The sequence below is a fragment of the Cebus imitator genome, unplaced genomic scaffold (assembly GCF_001604975.1).
Source record: "Cebus imitator isolate Cc_AM_T3 unplaced genomic scaffold, Cebus_imitator-1.0 Scaffold24, whole genome shotgun sequence".
Classification (NCBI taxonomy): domain Eukaryota; kingdom Metazoa; phylum Chordata; class Mammalia; order Primates; family Cebidae; genus Cebus; species Cebus imitator.
Window position 1 is genome coordinate 11,380,312 of NW_016107339.1, and position 15,938 is coordinate 11,396,249.

The 15,938-nt window shown below is 43.4% G+C and overlaps 1 protein-coding gene across 4 annotated transcripts in view; it reads right to left on the minus strand.

Annotated features, from left to right (window-relative positions):
* The window catches only part of ANKS1A (ankyrin repeat and sterile alpha motif domain containing 1A), a 189,545-nt gene extending 174,046 nt beyond the window's left edge, over nt 1-15,499 (minus strand). For 2 of the 4 annotated variants that reach the window (XM_017522271.2, XM_017522272.2), the window contains exon 1: nt 15,173-15,499. In XM_017522271.2, coding sequence (XP_017377760.1) covers nt 15,173-15,363 — 191 coding nt within the window. In that variant the 5' untranslated portion in view covers nt 15,364-15,499. The remainder of the gene's footprint in view (nt 1-15,172) is intronic. The other 2 variants (XM_017522270.2, XM_017522269.2) reach the window with 1 other exon arrangement.
* Nucleotides 15,500-15,938: the final 439 nt, after the last annotated feature.

Below are 15,938 nucleotides of genomic sequence, written 5' to 3' on the forward strand. Positions count from 1 at the left end.
TGACTGAAATTTCATCCAAAAGAATCAGGTCTTCATAAATATCTGTTAATTGAATGAGAAGATGCTAGGGTACCTGGACTGCTATTTTCATCTGTTTTCTCTGTAAATGAACTACAAATTTTACAAAAGCGCAAATATTAAAGAGAAAAGTAATCAGAAATGATGGTAACTGAAAATAATAAGTCTAACAGATCATAATGGATAGGGAAAAGATATCTTTTAAAAAGACAGCTCTATCAATTTGGTTGACAAAACATAACTAGTCTAAGTATGGGACCTGCTTTTTTTTACACTCCTTCTTTTAAAAAGAAAAACTTGAACCTTAAAGTGAAGCACTAAGCCCTGGATCATTTACTTGAAAAGTCTTTAGAAAGTCTGCTCTGGGTCTGCTAAAGATGGCAAAAGAGACTGCTAATGAGTGACTAGCAAGAAAACTATTCTCCAGCTGGGTCTTAAATGCACAATTACGGAGATAGCAATAGATTAAAAAGTAACAAAACTGGAATCTCTGCCAATTTCAATATCTAAAGTATTTTCATTTGTAGATAAAAAGTAATAGACCTATTCATAGACCTATTCTATTACTGTTAGGTATATAGGACCCACAGGTATTTTCAGAGCTACTTAGCTAGAATACTACCTTTTCCTTATACTTCCACTACTGGGGACGCAGACATCTTTTTGGTAGCCATGATTCCACATAAAATAGAACCCTTAAAGGCCTTGCAAACAGAGCACCTCAGTCCTGTCTGGGCGTGATGGCTCATGTCTGTAATCCTAACACCTTGGGAGGCCAAGGCAAGCAGTTATCTTGAGCCCAGGAACTCAAGAACAGCCTGGGAAACACGGCAAGACTGCATCTCTACAAAAAATACAAAAATTAACCAGGCATGGTGTCATGAGCCTATAGTATCAGCTATTCAGGACACTGAGGTGGGAGGATCATTTGAACACAGGGAAGTTGCAATGAGCTGTGACTGCATCACTGTGCTCCAGTCTGGGTGACAGGGTGAGACCCTGTCTCAGAAAACAAGAACAAAAAAACCACCTCGGTCCAGTTCTAGGCCACTAATTTAACCTCTCTGAAATCATCAGTAAAATGGGCGCTAATACCTGTATTGAAGGATTGTGAAGATTAAAGTACCAACGATTATGGAAAGTAACGTTTCCCATCCCATAATCCTAGGCTTCAAGATAGCATAGACAATCATTTGAACCAGACAGATAATACTGTCTGAAAAACATTTTATAGGCAAACTAATTATTATTTGAGAATGCAAATGTTGGTTGTTAATCACTAATGAGGGAAGGAATTGTTTTTTTAAAAAAAGCAGACTTGGAAATAACTTCAAGATACATAGGCCTTTGGTTTCTTGCCAATTGTTAAGATTCACTTCCCTTGTACAAACTTTGGCCCGGATAGTGTATCTGGCAATTTATGTAGTTTATGCATCCAAAACTAATTTTGTCATTTTGAACTGGTTGGCAGGGGACGGGGGACCGCTTAAATTTTCTTACAGGTAAAAATCATGAACACATGCACCTGCATGAGATGAGAATTTTCCAGAAGTCTGAAAATGCAATGTGGGAGCTATAGGGAAGTCCCCAACAGTCTCTAAACGAATATATTATTTGGCATAGATGTAAAGGCATTCTCCTTATCTAACTTTCCTGCATTCCAATTCCAGGGAATTTGCCAATTTGTTGTTGGTGTTGTTGCTGAAATGGACTCGCTTTGTCGCCCAGGCTGGAGTGCAGTAGCTCAATCTCGGCTCACTGCAATCTCCGCCTCCCGGGTTCAAGCGATTCTCCTGCCTCAGCCTCCCGAGTAGCTGCAACTACAAGCGTGCGCCACTATGCCCGACTAATTTTTTTGTATTTTTAGTACAAACAGTGTTTCACCTATTGGCCAGGATGGTCTCAATCTCCTGACCTTGTGATCCGCCCATTTTGGCCTCCCAAAGTGCTGGGATTACAGGCATGAGCCACCACAACCGGCCCCAATTTTTTTTTTTTTTTTTTTAACATGGAATCTTACTCTGTTGCCCAGGCTGGAGTGCAGTGGCGCGATCACGGCTCACTGCAACTTCCGCCTGCCAGGTTTAAGTGATTCTCCCACCTCAGCCTCCTGAGTAGCTGGGATTACAGGCATGTACCACCACGCCCAGCTAGTTTTTGTACTTGTTTTAGTAGAGACGGGGTTTCACCATGTTGGTCAAGTTGGTCTCAAACTCCTGACCTCGTGATCCACCTGCCTCGGCCTCCCAAAGTGCTGGGATTACAGGCCTGAGCCACCTCGCCCAGCCCAATTATTTTTTTTAAAATAAGCCTACCACACTTTATGTAGTAAGGTATTTCCCAAGGACTGTGTTACATTTTTGGTTAAAAGAAAAAGCCCCAGTTGCATAACAACCAATAGCAGCTGGGCACGGTGGCTCACGCTTAGAATCCCAGCACTTTAGGAGGCTGAGGCAGGCAGATCACGAGGTCAGGAGTTCAAGACCAGCCTGGCCAACATGGTAAAACCCTGTCTCTACTAAAATACAAAAATTAGCTGGGCATGGTGGCGCATTCCTGTAATCCCAGCTACTCGGGAGGCTGAGGCAGGAAAATTGCTTGAAACGGGACCCAGGAAGCAGAGGTTGCAGTGAGGCAAAACTGCGCCACTGCACTCCAGGCTGGGCTACAGAGCGAGACTCTGTCTCAAAGAAAAATAATAGTAACTGAGAGCAAAGACTCCAGGGCCTGTCTGCCTGGATTCAAAACTAAGCTCTAGCTCTTACTAGCTTACTACACCTTGGCAAGCTACTTGATCCCTCTGTGCTTCAGTTTCCTCACCAGTTAAATGGCAGTACTAACTACCGTCTTCCTCAAACAGTTGTTATGGCCAGGTGCAGTGGCTCACGCCTGTAATTCTAACACTTTGGGAGGCTGACGCAGGAAGATTGCTTGAACCCCAGAATGAGACCAACCTGGGCAACATAGTGAGACTCCATCTGTGTATTTGTTATTAAAAAAAAAAGTTTTCATGAGGCAAAATGAGTTCATATTTGTAAAGTGCTTAGAAGGGTACAGTATGAAGTAAGTGCTATAATAGCAACTATTGGACTTAAATAAATCCCTAATTAATCTCTTCAGTAAAATTTTACCTAAGCATATAGTAAGTGGTGGCTTGAGTCTCATCCAAAGAGGCTGATTCTCAAGCGGCCAAATGTAATGCTTTACAAGCAAAAGTTTGTCAGAGACACCAGGCTCTGAACTCCTCTGTGTGGCCCTGGGCTAAGTCACTTTAACCTCTCCCTTAACTTTCGCTTCTTCATCTGTGAAATGGAAATAGCACCAGTTATCTTGCAGGCATGTTGTCAAGGTAAACTGAGCAAATACATGTATGTAAAGTCCTTGGCACAGACAAAGCAAAGTATTAAGTGTTCAAGAAGTAAAACCATCCTCCTATCCCAAATACACACATACAGGCCCACCCACAATACTGTCAGTAGCAATACCTCTGAGCTATTGCGTTACCGACTTCAAATACTACAGTATGGGCTGGACTTTGCCTTGAAGTTTGACCATGTCTGCAGGGTAACCTGAAGAAGCAAGAATCAGGCGACTGGCTCCATTGAGGACAAAAGTCAATGCACAGACTCCACCAGGCTGAATCAGAGGAAGAGTGGTGATCATGATGTGGATAGTTATGAACAAAGCTGGGACTAGGGCTCCTCCCCAGGCACAGCAAAGAATTAAAGATCTAAAACCAAACATCAGCAAGTCCAAGAACCTTTCAGAGACTCAGGTAAATAGTCCTGAACTGATCTGTTTTCTAATCTTCTCTGGTCATCAGTCTTTTTGTAAATAGGTCTCAACTACAATTTAAAAGAAAAAAATAAGTTTGTGACCAGCCTGGGCAACACAGCAAGACCTCATCTCTCCCTTACAAAATAACAAAGCTATTTTTTTGTTTTTTAATACTTTTTTTTTTTTTTAAATAGAGACTAGGTCTCATTATGTTGCCCAGGCTGCTCTCAAACTCCTGGGCTCAAGTGATCCTCCAGCCTCACCCTCCCAAAGTGCTGGGATTATGGTATTAGCCACCATGCCTGGCCATAAAGCTGTTTTTATTTTATTCTGCTTGGAGCATATTGCTCCATGTGGTTGTATTATTAATGGTCCTGTTCTAAACATTCGGTCTCTGAAAAAGAACCAGTAAGGCCCTAAGTTAACTATTAAAAGTCCTGGGCTTACACAAAGTTTACATTCTGAATATAAACAGTATTTGCAACCATAAATCAGTATATTACTTCCCAATCAGAAGGACCCAGGAGATATAAGGGGCCTCAGAATTATTATTATTAATTTATTTTTCCTGAGATGGAGTCTCGCTCTGTCGCCAGCCTGGGGTGCAGTGTTACGATCTCGGTTCACTACAACCTCTGCCTCCCGGGTTCAAGCAATTCTCCTGCCTCAGGCTCCAGAGTAGCTAGGAATACAGGCATGTGCCACCACGCCCAGCTTATTTTTGTATTTTTAGTAGAGACAGGGTTTCACCATGTTGGCCAGGATGGTCTCGAACTCCTGACCTCGTGATTGGCCCACCTTAGCCTCCCAAAGTGCTGGGATTACAGGTGCAAGCCACCATGCCCAGCCAAGGACGTCAGAATTATTATGAATCCTCAAATTCAGCAACATGTATGTTTCTTGTTGTTGATTTTGAGATGTAATTTGAATATTCAGCAGTTGATTTCTGCAATGGCTGAATATTCAAATTACACCTACCATTCTATTGAATATATCAAGTATTATAAGCAGAATGTACACACAAACTTATCCACATGCATGTTCATCACAGAGCTGTTCTAACAGCAGAAAACTTAAAAACAAACTCATGTTCCATGTCAGGAAAGGGGTTAAATTAATTACAGTTCATACACACCACAGATATCACATCCATTTAAAATGAGGTTGAGGAGGATAGAAAATATAGGAAAGTGTTTCACAACATAGTGAAAACATGAGACAAAGTATGTACAAAATAATGTCATTTCTATTAAAAAAAAAAGTTTGCACAGAAAAAAACAAGAATGTACACCAAAATTTCAGGTTAATTTCTGTAGGTGGTCAAATTATAACTGATTTTATTTTCTTTCTCTTTCTTTTTTTTTTTTTTTTTTTTTTTTTTTTTTTTTTTTTTTTTTTTTTTTTTTTGAGACGTAGTTTCGCTCTTGTTACCCAGGCTGGAGTGCAATGGCATGATCTTGGCTCACCGCAGCCTCCGCCTCCTGGGCTCAAGCAATTCTCCTGCCTCAGCCTCCTGAGTAGCTGGGACTACAGGCATGCACCACCATGCCCAGCTAATTTTTGTATTTTTAGTAGAAACGGGGTTTCACCAAGTTGACCAGGATGGTCTCGATCTCTTGACCTTGTGATCTGCCTGTCTTGGCCTCCCAAAGTGCTGGGATTATAGGCATGAGCCACCACGCCCAGCCTGATTTTATTTTCTTCTTTGTGCATTTGTCTTACAATTTTTCTACCATAAAGGCAGAGGTTTACAATTCCTTATCAATAATTCAGAAATCCAAAAAGCTCTGAAAATATATTTTCATAAGTTAGCAGCAAACTCATTTAGCTGCAAAACCTGACCTACACTGATATGAAGCTGCTTCATATTTATCCCATTTAGTATGAATATTTACAGGTTTTGCTGTAGAAATATAACGTTTCAGGGTGCTGCCATAATTCCACTAGGGACTCAATATTGATCTGAAAACATATCTGGCCCCAAGGTTTCAAAAAAAGGATTGTGGACCTGGATTGGTTTGTAACTTTGCCACCATTGCCAATTTTCAGGCTTTTAAAAATAGGACTCTTCATAGTTTAAAAGGTTGGGAGCTTCTGCTATGAATTATTATAAATGTTAAAATGGCAACACCAATAAAAGATATGTCCTTAACAGGATCCTCACTCCAGTTCATCAAGGGTGGCAAGCATCTGGCTCCCATCAGATGATCCTAGCAGGTGAGTTTTACCAAGCCCTTGCCATGTGCCAGGCATTACATACCTTACATCCTTTTAGCTCATTTCATGCTGCTTTAGAAACTAGATATCATCCCTGGCCCATTACATATATAAAGACACAGAGGCTCAGAAAAGTGACTAATTTGCCTAAGTCACAAGACAGAGTTGGGTCAGAGCCTGATCCTTAGCTACCATATTATGTCCTCACCACAGGAGGCAGTTCTGCTTCCTGGATCAGTGGTAATATCACAAACAGATAACAACTATCTTGTTTCAAAGCAGAGACGACTGACTTGTTTTATAAACTCTTTTTTGATTTGTAAACTAAACAAACTTGATCTACAAATTACTGAGAAAGGATAAATATAAAGCCATACCATATAATTTCTAGTATTACTACCATTAATTCTAACCACACCAAAGTTATATGAAGACGTTCTATGAATGTAACGTATTATACGATATAATTTTCTATTCCACAGAAAATCTCCCAGTAATCTTTTGGAAATCAGTGTGGGAAATATTTTCTGAGCGCTCTCCAAAAAAGAGACCAAGTTCCATTCCACAGGAGAGGCTGCTTTTTCTAAGAACAAACTCTCCACTGTCTACTGGGGTTTCCTTGGTGTTTCTGGGCTACAAAACCCAGTAATTTACTTTCCCTACGAAAGACTAGAGCAGAAATAGCCTAGACTTCCTTTCTGCAAACCAAAATTCACAGCTGTTTGGGATGAACAATCCAATGGGGAAAAAAGAACCTCCTGAAGGGATTTTTCTGGCCAAGAATGCAACTTTCACTGGGACCATAACCTCCTATGACCCATGAACATGCTGAAGCTACTAGATACAAGTCAAATTCTTCAGATCACAAGCTTGTTTCATTGTTTCCTGTCTCTAATTTTTGCAACTAAGAGAGTAAAAACTGAACTTCAAATGGAAATTGGTGGAAAAAGGGAGACCACTGACTTTAAACCTTAAACTTTGTAGTAAATTTTCTTTTCACTGCAGCCTCAACCTTCGACCTTCTGTACTCAAGCAGTTCTCTCACCTCTGCGCCTCTGCCTCCCGAGCAGCTGGGATTATAGACATGAGCCACCACACCTGGCTACTTTTGTATTTTTAATAGAGACAGGGTTTCACCATGTTGGCTGGGCTGGTCTTGAACTCCTGACCTCAGGTGATCTGCCCACCTCAGCCTCCCAAAGTGCTGGGATTACGGGTGTGAGCCACTGCTCCCAGCCTAATTTTTTTTATTTTTTGTAGAAATGAGGTCTTGCCATGTTGCCCAGGCGGGGTAAATTATCTTTTATTCTAAGTAAATGCCCTATTCAGTTTAAGATTAGGCACCTTCTAGATTTTTACGTATAAAATAACTACCACAGGAGTCATTTCCAGACATGCTGTCTTTTTTTGTTTCCTTTTGTTTTTTAACAGGGGAACCACATTCTGCTTTAGAGAAAGCAAAAATTAAGAACAGCAATTCTAAAATACAGGAACAGGGCTGCCATCCCAACAAAATCGCACTTAAAAGAGTATTTAAGACATTCTTAGCTGGGTGCAGGTGCTCACACCTGTAATTCCAGCACTTTGGGATGCTGAGGTAGGCAGACCACTTGAGGTCAGGAGTTTGAGACCAGCTTGGCCAAAATAGTGAAACGCCATCTCTATTAAAAACACAACAATTAGCCAGGTGTGGTGGCACACACCTGTAATCACAGCTACTTAGGAGGCTAAGGCACAAGAATTGCTTGAACCTGGGAGGCAGAGGTTGCAGTGAGCCAAGACTGCACCACTGCACTCCAATCTGGATGAAGGAGTGAGACTCTGTCTCGAAGAAAAAAGAAAAAAAAGGCCGGGCACAGTGGCTTACACCTGTAATCCTAGCACTTTGGGAGGCCAAGGCAGGTAGATCACGAGGTCAGGTGTTCAAGACCAGTCTGACCAATATGGTGAAACTCCATCTCTATTAAAAATACAAAAATTAGCTGGGTGTGGTGGCATGCACCCGGAACCCCAGCTACTCAGGAGGCTGACACAGGAGAATCACTTGAACCCGGGAGGCAGAGGTTGCAATGAGCCAAGGTCACACCACTGCACTCCAGCCTAAGCAACAGAGCAAGACTCCATTTCAAAAAAAAAAAAAAAAAAAAGACATTCTTGATAAACTATTTTTAATTAATTGAGATAGGTTAGTGGAAGACCCAGAAAACTGCTCTGCTAGTGGGTAGTTGCATTTTTATCTTGTTTTTGCATTCTCTTAGAAGAGAAGGAACTTAGATCAGACGAATCCACAAGATCCGTTTCCAGGCCCCTCCATTCTTCAATCCTTACATGGTCAGTGTTGCCCTCTTCCTTAAGATGTTAAAATCATTTGGCTCAAAATAGGCACTTTTGAAAGAAGTCTCGCACAGTAGTGGGCCAAAGTAAAAAGGTCAGCATGAGAAAAGGCTGTCATGCCATTATAATCTCCAAGCTTCAGATCCATTCTGGGAATGAATAAACGACCATTTCAATGGTTATGCTAATCACTGTTTAAAAAATAATAACAATAATAAAAGGAAGAAGTCTAGTCTGGCATGGTGGCATGTATCTATAGTTCCGACAACTTAGGAGGATGACACAGGAGGATCAACTGAGCGCAGGAGTTTAAGGTCAACCTGGACAACATTAGCAAGAGTTCTGGCTCTCTTTTTTTTTTTTTTTTTTTTTTTTTTTGAGATGAAGTCTCGCACTGTCACCCAGGCTGTAGTGCAGTGGCATGATCTCGACTCACTGCAATGTCCGCCTCCCGGGTTCAAGCAATTTTCCTGCCTCAACCTCCCAAGTAGCTGGGACTACAGGTGTGCGCCACCACGCCCAGCTAATTTTTTTGTATTTTTAGTAGAGATGGGGTTTCACCATGTTGGCCAGGACAGTCTCGATCTCCTGACCTCATCATCTGCCCACCTCGGCTTCCCAAAGTAGTGGTCTATCTCTTAAAAAAAATTTCTTTTTAATTAAAAAAAAAAAAAGCTTGAATTCCTCAATATTAGGAAGCTTTCTTTAAAACAATGAATTACTTGGCATATCTTCTGACATTTGGGAGAATCTGCTATTATCCTCAAAATGAGGGCCATTTTTCAAAAATTTTCATGCTTTGTTCCTTATTTCAGAACATTGTCACATCTTGGGAAATTCATGTCTGTTTCGGAATAGTTTTCTTTTTTCTTTTTCTTCTTCCCCCCACAAAATGGCAGCATAAAAACTAGTTTACAGCCACATTCATTGCTACTATCTATAAGTTTTCAGATTCTCCAGCAAGTCTCCTTGGCTTCCTCTTTCTTATTCACCCTTCTCATGCTTGAGAAATCAAGTATAGAATGTTCCTAAACCATGACATAATCTCCTCAACTACGATCTTTGGTTTAGTTTCTCTGTGCTTCTGAACCCTAAGTAGTACATTTCACTTTCCCTTTCCATTCATATACATCAGTACTTTGTTCATAATTCAATTTACAATTTAAGCTATTGCGGTTGGTTTTCTTTTTTCGTCATTTTGGGGGAGGGAGGTGGGGAGACGCTATCTGCCTCTTGTCACCCAGGCTGGAATGCAGTGGAACAATCTTGGCTCACTGCAACCTCAACCTCCCAGATTCAAGCAATCCTCCCATATCAGCCTCCCGAGTAGCTGGGACTACAGGCACAAACTCACACCCGGCTAATGTTTGTATTTTTTGTAAAGATGGGATTTCAGCATGTTGCCCAGGCTGGCTTCAAACTGTGGGCTCAAGTGATCCATCCGCCTCACCTCCCAAAACGTTGGGATTACAGATGTGAGCCACTGTGCCCAGCCATGATTGGTTTTAACATTTCCTTTTCTCAGATCTTTTTGGCCTTTCAGTTGACAGAATTTACTTTTAAACCAAATCTTACTATATTCGTATACAGGAGTTTCTTTCTTGGAAATCAGTGTTTCACTATAACTCTAAACATAGCAAACTATCTTGTTACATGAGCATCTGAATGCGTGCTACATGCCCAGGGCTAAAAAATATCGTTAACAAGTTTGATAGAGTGCCTGTCCCAAGTTCTCAAGATATAGACCAAAGGCATGCATCCCTTAAACAATCAGAAAATGAGTTAGTATTATATGAAGTATAATCCATGCAATCCAGAACCTCTGTAAGCCTAGATATTTTGAATAACTGTACTTTCTAGATAATCTATTGCTTATCCTTCTAAGTAACAAAAATTAAATTTAAATAATTTTGGATAGCAAACTAAATTTTTTTTTCTGCTTTCACTAACAAGCTATATTGAACATAATTTAATCTTTATTTGATGGCTAATAGTCATAATAAACATAAATCATAGCACAAAGACACAGTAAAATGATGCTTGGGGCTTACATAAGTATAGGGCTATATACACTTATATTAATAGCTTCAAACAGCCAGGAGGTGGGATAAATTATGCTAAATTTGTATGTTTTCTCTGTCTCTTTTTTGTCGATCTGTCACACAGACATATCATACTACTATAAACTGTAAAGGCCAGGCGCTGTGGCTCACACCTCTCATGCCAGCACTTTGGGAGAGGCTGAGGCATGCGGATCACCTGAGGTCAGGAGTTTGAGACCAGCCTGGCCAACATGGAGAAACTCTGTCTCTACTAAAAATACAAAAAATAAATTAGCCAGGTATGGCACATGCCTGTAATCTCAGCTACTTGGGAGGCTGAGGCAGGAGAATCACTGGAAGCCAGGAGGCGAAATTGTGGTGAGCTGAGATTGCGCCATTGTCCTCTAGCCTAGGCAACAAGAGCAAAACTCTATCTCAAAAAAAAAAAAAAAACTCTGTAAGGGAACAGAACATGTATGGCAAGAGGGGCTAATTCTGATAGAGGACCTACAGTGTGCCAGGTCTGAGACATATTTTGCAGTGCATCTAGCAATCACTTGGCCTCGCACCAAGTATATCACGGGTAAACATCGGGTACATGAATGAGTCCTCTCCCTTATTTACTCTTTCTAATCTGCCATGCTTGGAAAACAGATCCCCAAGCATGAAAAAACACCATTTAAAATGTGTCAGGCTGTGCGTTGTGGCTCACACCTGTAATCCCAGCACTTTGGGAGGCAGAGGCAGGAAGATCGTTTGAGCCCAGGAGTTTGAGACTAGCCTGGACAACAGAGTGAGACCCTGTCTCTACTAAAATAAAAATAAGTAATGTGTCTGGCATGATACTTTGCACAAAACAGGTGAAGCACAGCAAAACCGTATGTGCTGAACTGAGGATGACTAAAATTGAGCACTTAGAATATGCCAGGAATTACGGTAATTTCCTTACGCCCATTATCTAAGATAACACCTATTAGTATTATCCCCATTTTACAGATGCAGACATTGAGTATCAAAGTGGTCAACTTGAAAGCTGGGCCCGGTGCCTTATGCCTATAATCCCAGCACTTTGGGAGGCCGAGGCGGGTGGATCACGAGGTCAGGAGATGGTGGCCATCCTGGTTAACATGGTGAAACCCTGTCTCTATTAAAAATACAAAAAAATTAGCCAGGTGTGGTGGCACATGCCTGTAGTCCCAACTACTCGGGAGGCTGAGGCAGGAGAATTGCTTGAACCCGAGAGGCAGAGGTTACAGTGAACTGAGATTGTGCCACTGCACTCCAGCCTGAACAACAGATCAAGACTCTGTCAAAAAAAAAAAAAAAACCACAACAAAACAACCAAAGTGGTTAACTTAAATAATGTCAAACAGCTAGTCAGTGGTGGTAGCGGAATATAAATCCAGGTAGTCTGACCCAAGTACAAGTGGTCTTAAGTATAATGCCATACTATCTCTGAATAAATGTCCAGTAAATAAGGAAGGCTGGAAGAACACAAAGTTTATAACAACATTTTTTCTAGTAGAAGTCTTCTTTGCTGACTTTCTGATTCTCAGGTATTGTATCAATCAGCGAAGGTCACTAAATGTAAATATTATACTGCCAAGCCAAAGCGATCAACTGTGAAATCTATGCAAGCAAAGAATGACTACAGATGACATGCTCCAAAGACGTAGAAGCTTGAGAGATCTGTGTCTATTAGGGTCATCAGGAAGGGCTTTAAGAAGTTAAAACCCAAGCCCAAGCTGTGTAGAGGAAAAGGGATGAGTAAGAGAAGAGGGCATATTGTAGCTTAAGAATAAACAGAAAGCCTTTGTGGAATGGGGCTGGGGGAACATAAACAGATGAATACACAAACACATGTGTGGTTTGGAACAATTATTCCCCTGCGACTGTAAGCTCCTATTCCTGCCAGCTTTACTTCATCACTCAGACACCTGCACAAAGGCAGGTTACAGTTGGCAGTACAAATGGGGGTAGAATATGGCACCTAATACAAGGGCCAGATCTGAAGCTGTGATTCCACAGCTCTCATTAAATAATCCAGGGTCTTTAGGGGAAAAGAGGGGGTTGGGGGTAGAGGTGATCTACCCTTTACTATGTCCAAATCTAAAAAGGAAGGACATACTGACCTAGGTATGGTCTCATTTGCTTAGAAATCTTTCACTAGATTTAACCAGAGTCACCTCTAATTAGTGTAACTAGTGCCTCCAGATCCTCCATGCCCCTAGGAGTCACAAGAATAAGAGGTTGGGAAGCTCTTAGGCATCTCCCCCCTTTATAAAAGACACAGAAGCAAGTCAAGGGGAGCAGCTCTCTAACTCTGGGGAATGGAGGGTTACCATCCACACTTTATGGCAGAGACGGGACACATAAGCAAGAGGCCCAAAGTAGAAGCACTGTGCTCGACAGATTTCCTAGTCTTGCTTAACAATATTAACTATATGGCAGTTAAATACTCAGCAGAATTTCAACGGTCTGAGTGAGCACACCAAGAATAACTTGACCTGACCCGGGCATGGAGCCTTATGCCTGTAATCCCAGCACTCTGGGAGGCCAAGACAAGCGGATCATGAAATCAAGAGATAGAGACCATCCTGGCCAACATGGTGAAATCCCATTTCTACTAAAAATATAAAAATTAGCTGGGTGGGGTGGCATGTGCCTGTAGTCCCAGCTACTCAGGAGGCTGGTGCAGGAAAATCGCATGAACTTGGGAGGTGAAGGATGCAGTGAGCCAAGATTGAGCCAGTGCACTCCAGCCTGGCGACAGGGCGAGACTCCATCTCAACAACAAAAAAGAATAACTTGACCTGTACTTGAAGGTGGGAGATATGAGAATCTTCTCACTTTAGCAGGATATGCTGAGGGCTCAGATATCTCTGGAAAATCTCCAAATGCTATGTCAACAACTCATGAAAGACAGAGGCATCTCCAAACTTGTACAGTCTTGTCACCTCTCAAGACAGCAGAACTGCAGAGTGGCAAATCCAGGTAAGATCCAGAATCCAATTCATGCATTCACTGTATATTTATTGAACACCTGTAAGTTATCAGTTGAACTAGGGACTGAGAATACAAATATGACATACAGAAGTATATCCATCCATTATTATTTACTTTTATTATGCCCAGACTCTCAAGGGTCCAGGCAGGAAGTTCTCCTACTGCCCCGGGAGCACCAAATGAGTTTCCGTTCTCATTTCTGTGCCTCTGAACATGGGGTACCCACCTGAAACACGTCCATCATAACTCACCTACTCAAATCCGCACATCCTTCAAGGCCAGCTTAAGTCTCCCGCCTTCTGGAAGCCCTGACCTCCACTCCATCCCTCAATGATGTCCCTGTTGTCTCAACTGCTAGCAATTACAGTGAGTAATACCATCCACCATCCAGTTATTTAGAAATCTATTGTCCTCCAATTGATACTTTTATTTCTTCAACAACTCTTAAGTACCTACTTATGCTGCTTTTTAAAATCTTCCCGTAAAGACCTGGGTTGGTACTCAGTGCTTAATATCTATTAATAACAATTTACTAGAGCCTTAGCCTTCTGTGGTCCAAGCTCACTCAAACTGAAGTTACATAAAGTAATGGGGAACAAAAGCTAACGAAGCCATTTCTAAATGAACTTCCACTTCTCAAAAACCTCAAAAGAACAAGGAAGGAAAAAGAAATCAGGCTATGAAAGCGCTGCTGAACCAAGACATTTAACTCACACTCACAAAGCACCTCCAATCCCACTTTGAAGCCACACAAAACTGATCTTTCATCGGTCCTTGCAGCTCCAGATTCAAGCGTTTAACAGACCTTGGAAAAGTTTAAGGCATTCCGCCTTTATTTCTAGGTAAATAAGCTCCCAGATGACTCCTACATATGACACTTAGACTAATCCAATGAAGTTCACTACAAAGAACTACAATTTGAACTTCAAGCACAAGAGGAGCTCAAAGACATCTTGAACATGATAAATCCAGAGGCAATTTTAATAGAAACAAAAGCAAGGGGCCGGGCGAGGTGGCTCACGCCTGTAATTTCAGCACTTTGGGAGGCCGAGGTGGGGGGAGCAGAACACGAGGTCAGCAGTTCAAGACCAGCCAGGCCAACATGGTGAAACCCCTGCCTCTACTAAAAATACAAAAATTAGGAGGATGTGGTGGTGTGCGCCTGTAATCCCAGCTACTCGGGAGGCTGAGAGCAGAATTGCTTAAACCCGGGAGGCAGACGTTGCAGTGAGCCGGGATCGAGCCACTGCACTCCAGCCTGGGTGACAAAGCAAGACTCCGTCTGGGAAAAAAAAAAAGCGAGGTCCTGCGTAGCCTGTTGGGAGGTTCCAAGTTCCTTAAGAGAATCAACGAATTTCCTCCAGAGAAGCCTCGAGATTATACAGGGCGTGGGAGTTTCTGCAGGAGGTGAGCGAGATCATATGTATACATATGATACACATATTTGCTCTAAATTGGCTTTTGTGAGCAACGACAGCTGGCACCCTATAGCGAGCGAGGGTGAATCCTGGCTGTGCCATGCGGCGGAGGCTGCCACCTGGGCACTCCCACCATTCTTCGCAGCCTGGTCAGGACGGAAGACCAGGAGAGCCCGGAGCGGCGTGGACCCGGACCCGCGCGCCCTCCGGTTCCCCAGCCCGCGGGCCGCCTGCCTCGCCCCAGGCACGCCACAAGCCCACCCCGCCCGGGTCTCAGGAGTCCCGATCTCTCTGGGGACCAAGAGACCGGTGGGGGAGAAGGGGTCTGCAGGCAGCGGCCGGGCCCCGGCGCGTACCCACCTGAGCAGACTGGAGAGAGGGTGGCTGGAAGAGCCGAGGCCGCCACCGCCGCCGCCACCGCCGCCGCCGCCCCCAGAGACGCCGCCGCCGCCCCCGAAGCCTGAGGAGAGCCGCTTCCCGGACAGCAGCTTCTCCACCGCCGGGAGGTGCCCGGTGCGGGCCGCCTCCAACAGCTCCTGCTCCTTCCCCATCCCCAGGGCCGCCACCCGCTGGACCCCGTCCCCGGGGCTGCAGCCGAGCCTGCTCCGGCTCCCAAACTTTCCGTCTCCGGGCAACGCACCCCCCAAACCGGCTGGGGACACCACCCCCTCCCTGCCTTTTCCCCACGAGCGCGTCACTTCCGGGATCTGGCGTCACGCGTCACCGCGCCCCCGCGCCCCGCCCCCTTGCTCACCTAGCTGGGCGGGGCTCCACGGACCAGCGCAGGTGGACTTCTCTGGGCCGATACAGGCCTCTGAGGGCATGGGGACAGCGCCTTGTGGGCCCCTGTTGTACAGGTGGAAAGGGACAAACAGGCTCACCTGTACGCGCCTCCCGAAGTGCGTTCCTTCCCCAAGGGTTTTGGGAGCTCCTGGGACAGGAAATACGGTAATTCGTCCAGGCAGCTAGAAACAAAGAGATAAATATGGTAACGCGCACCTACATTTCCAAGTCCATTATTTCAGCAAACATAAATTAAATATGTAGTAGGTGCGGGTATCTAGTCATACCCAGGTGAGTAAAACGCCCTCCCCCTCGTACCTCAATGAGGGAAGAGAAGAAAGTT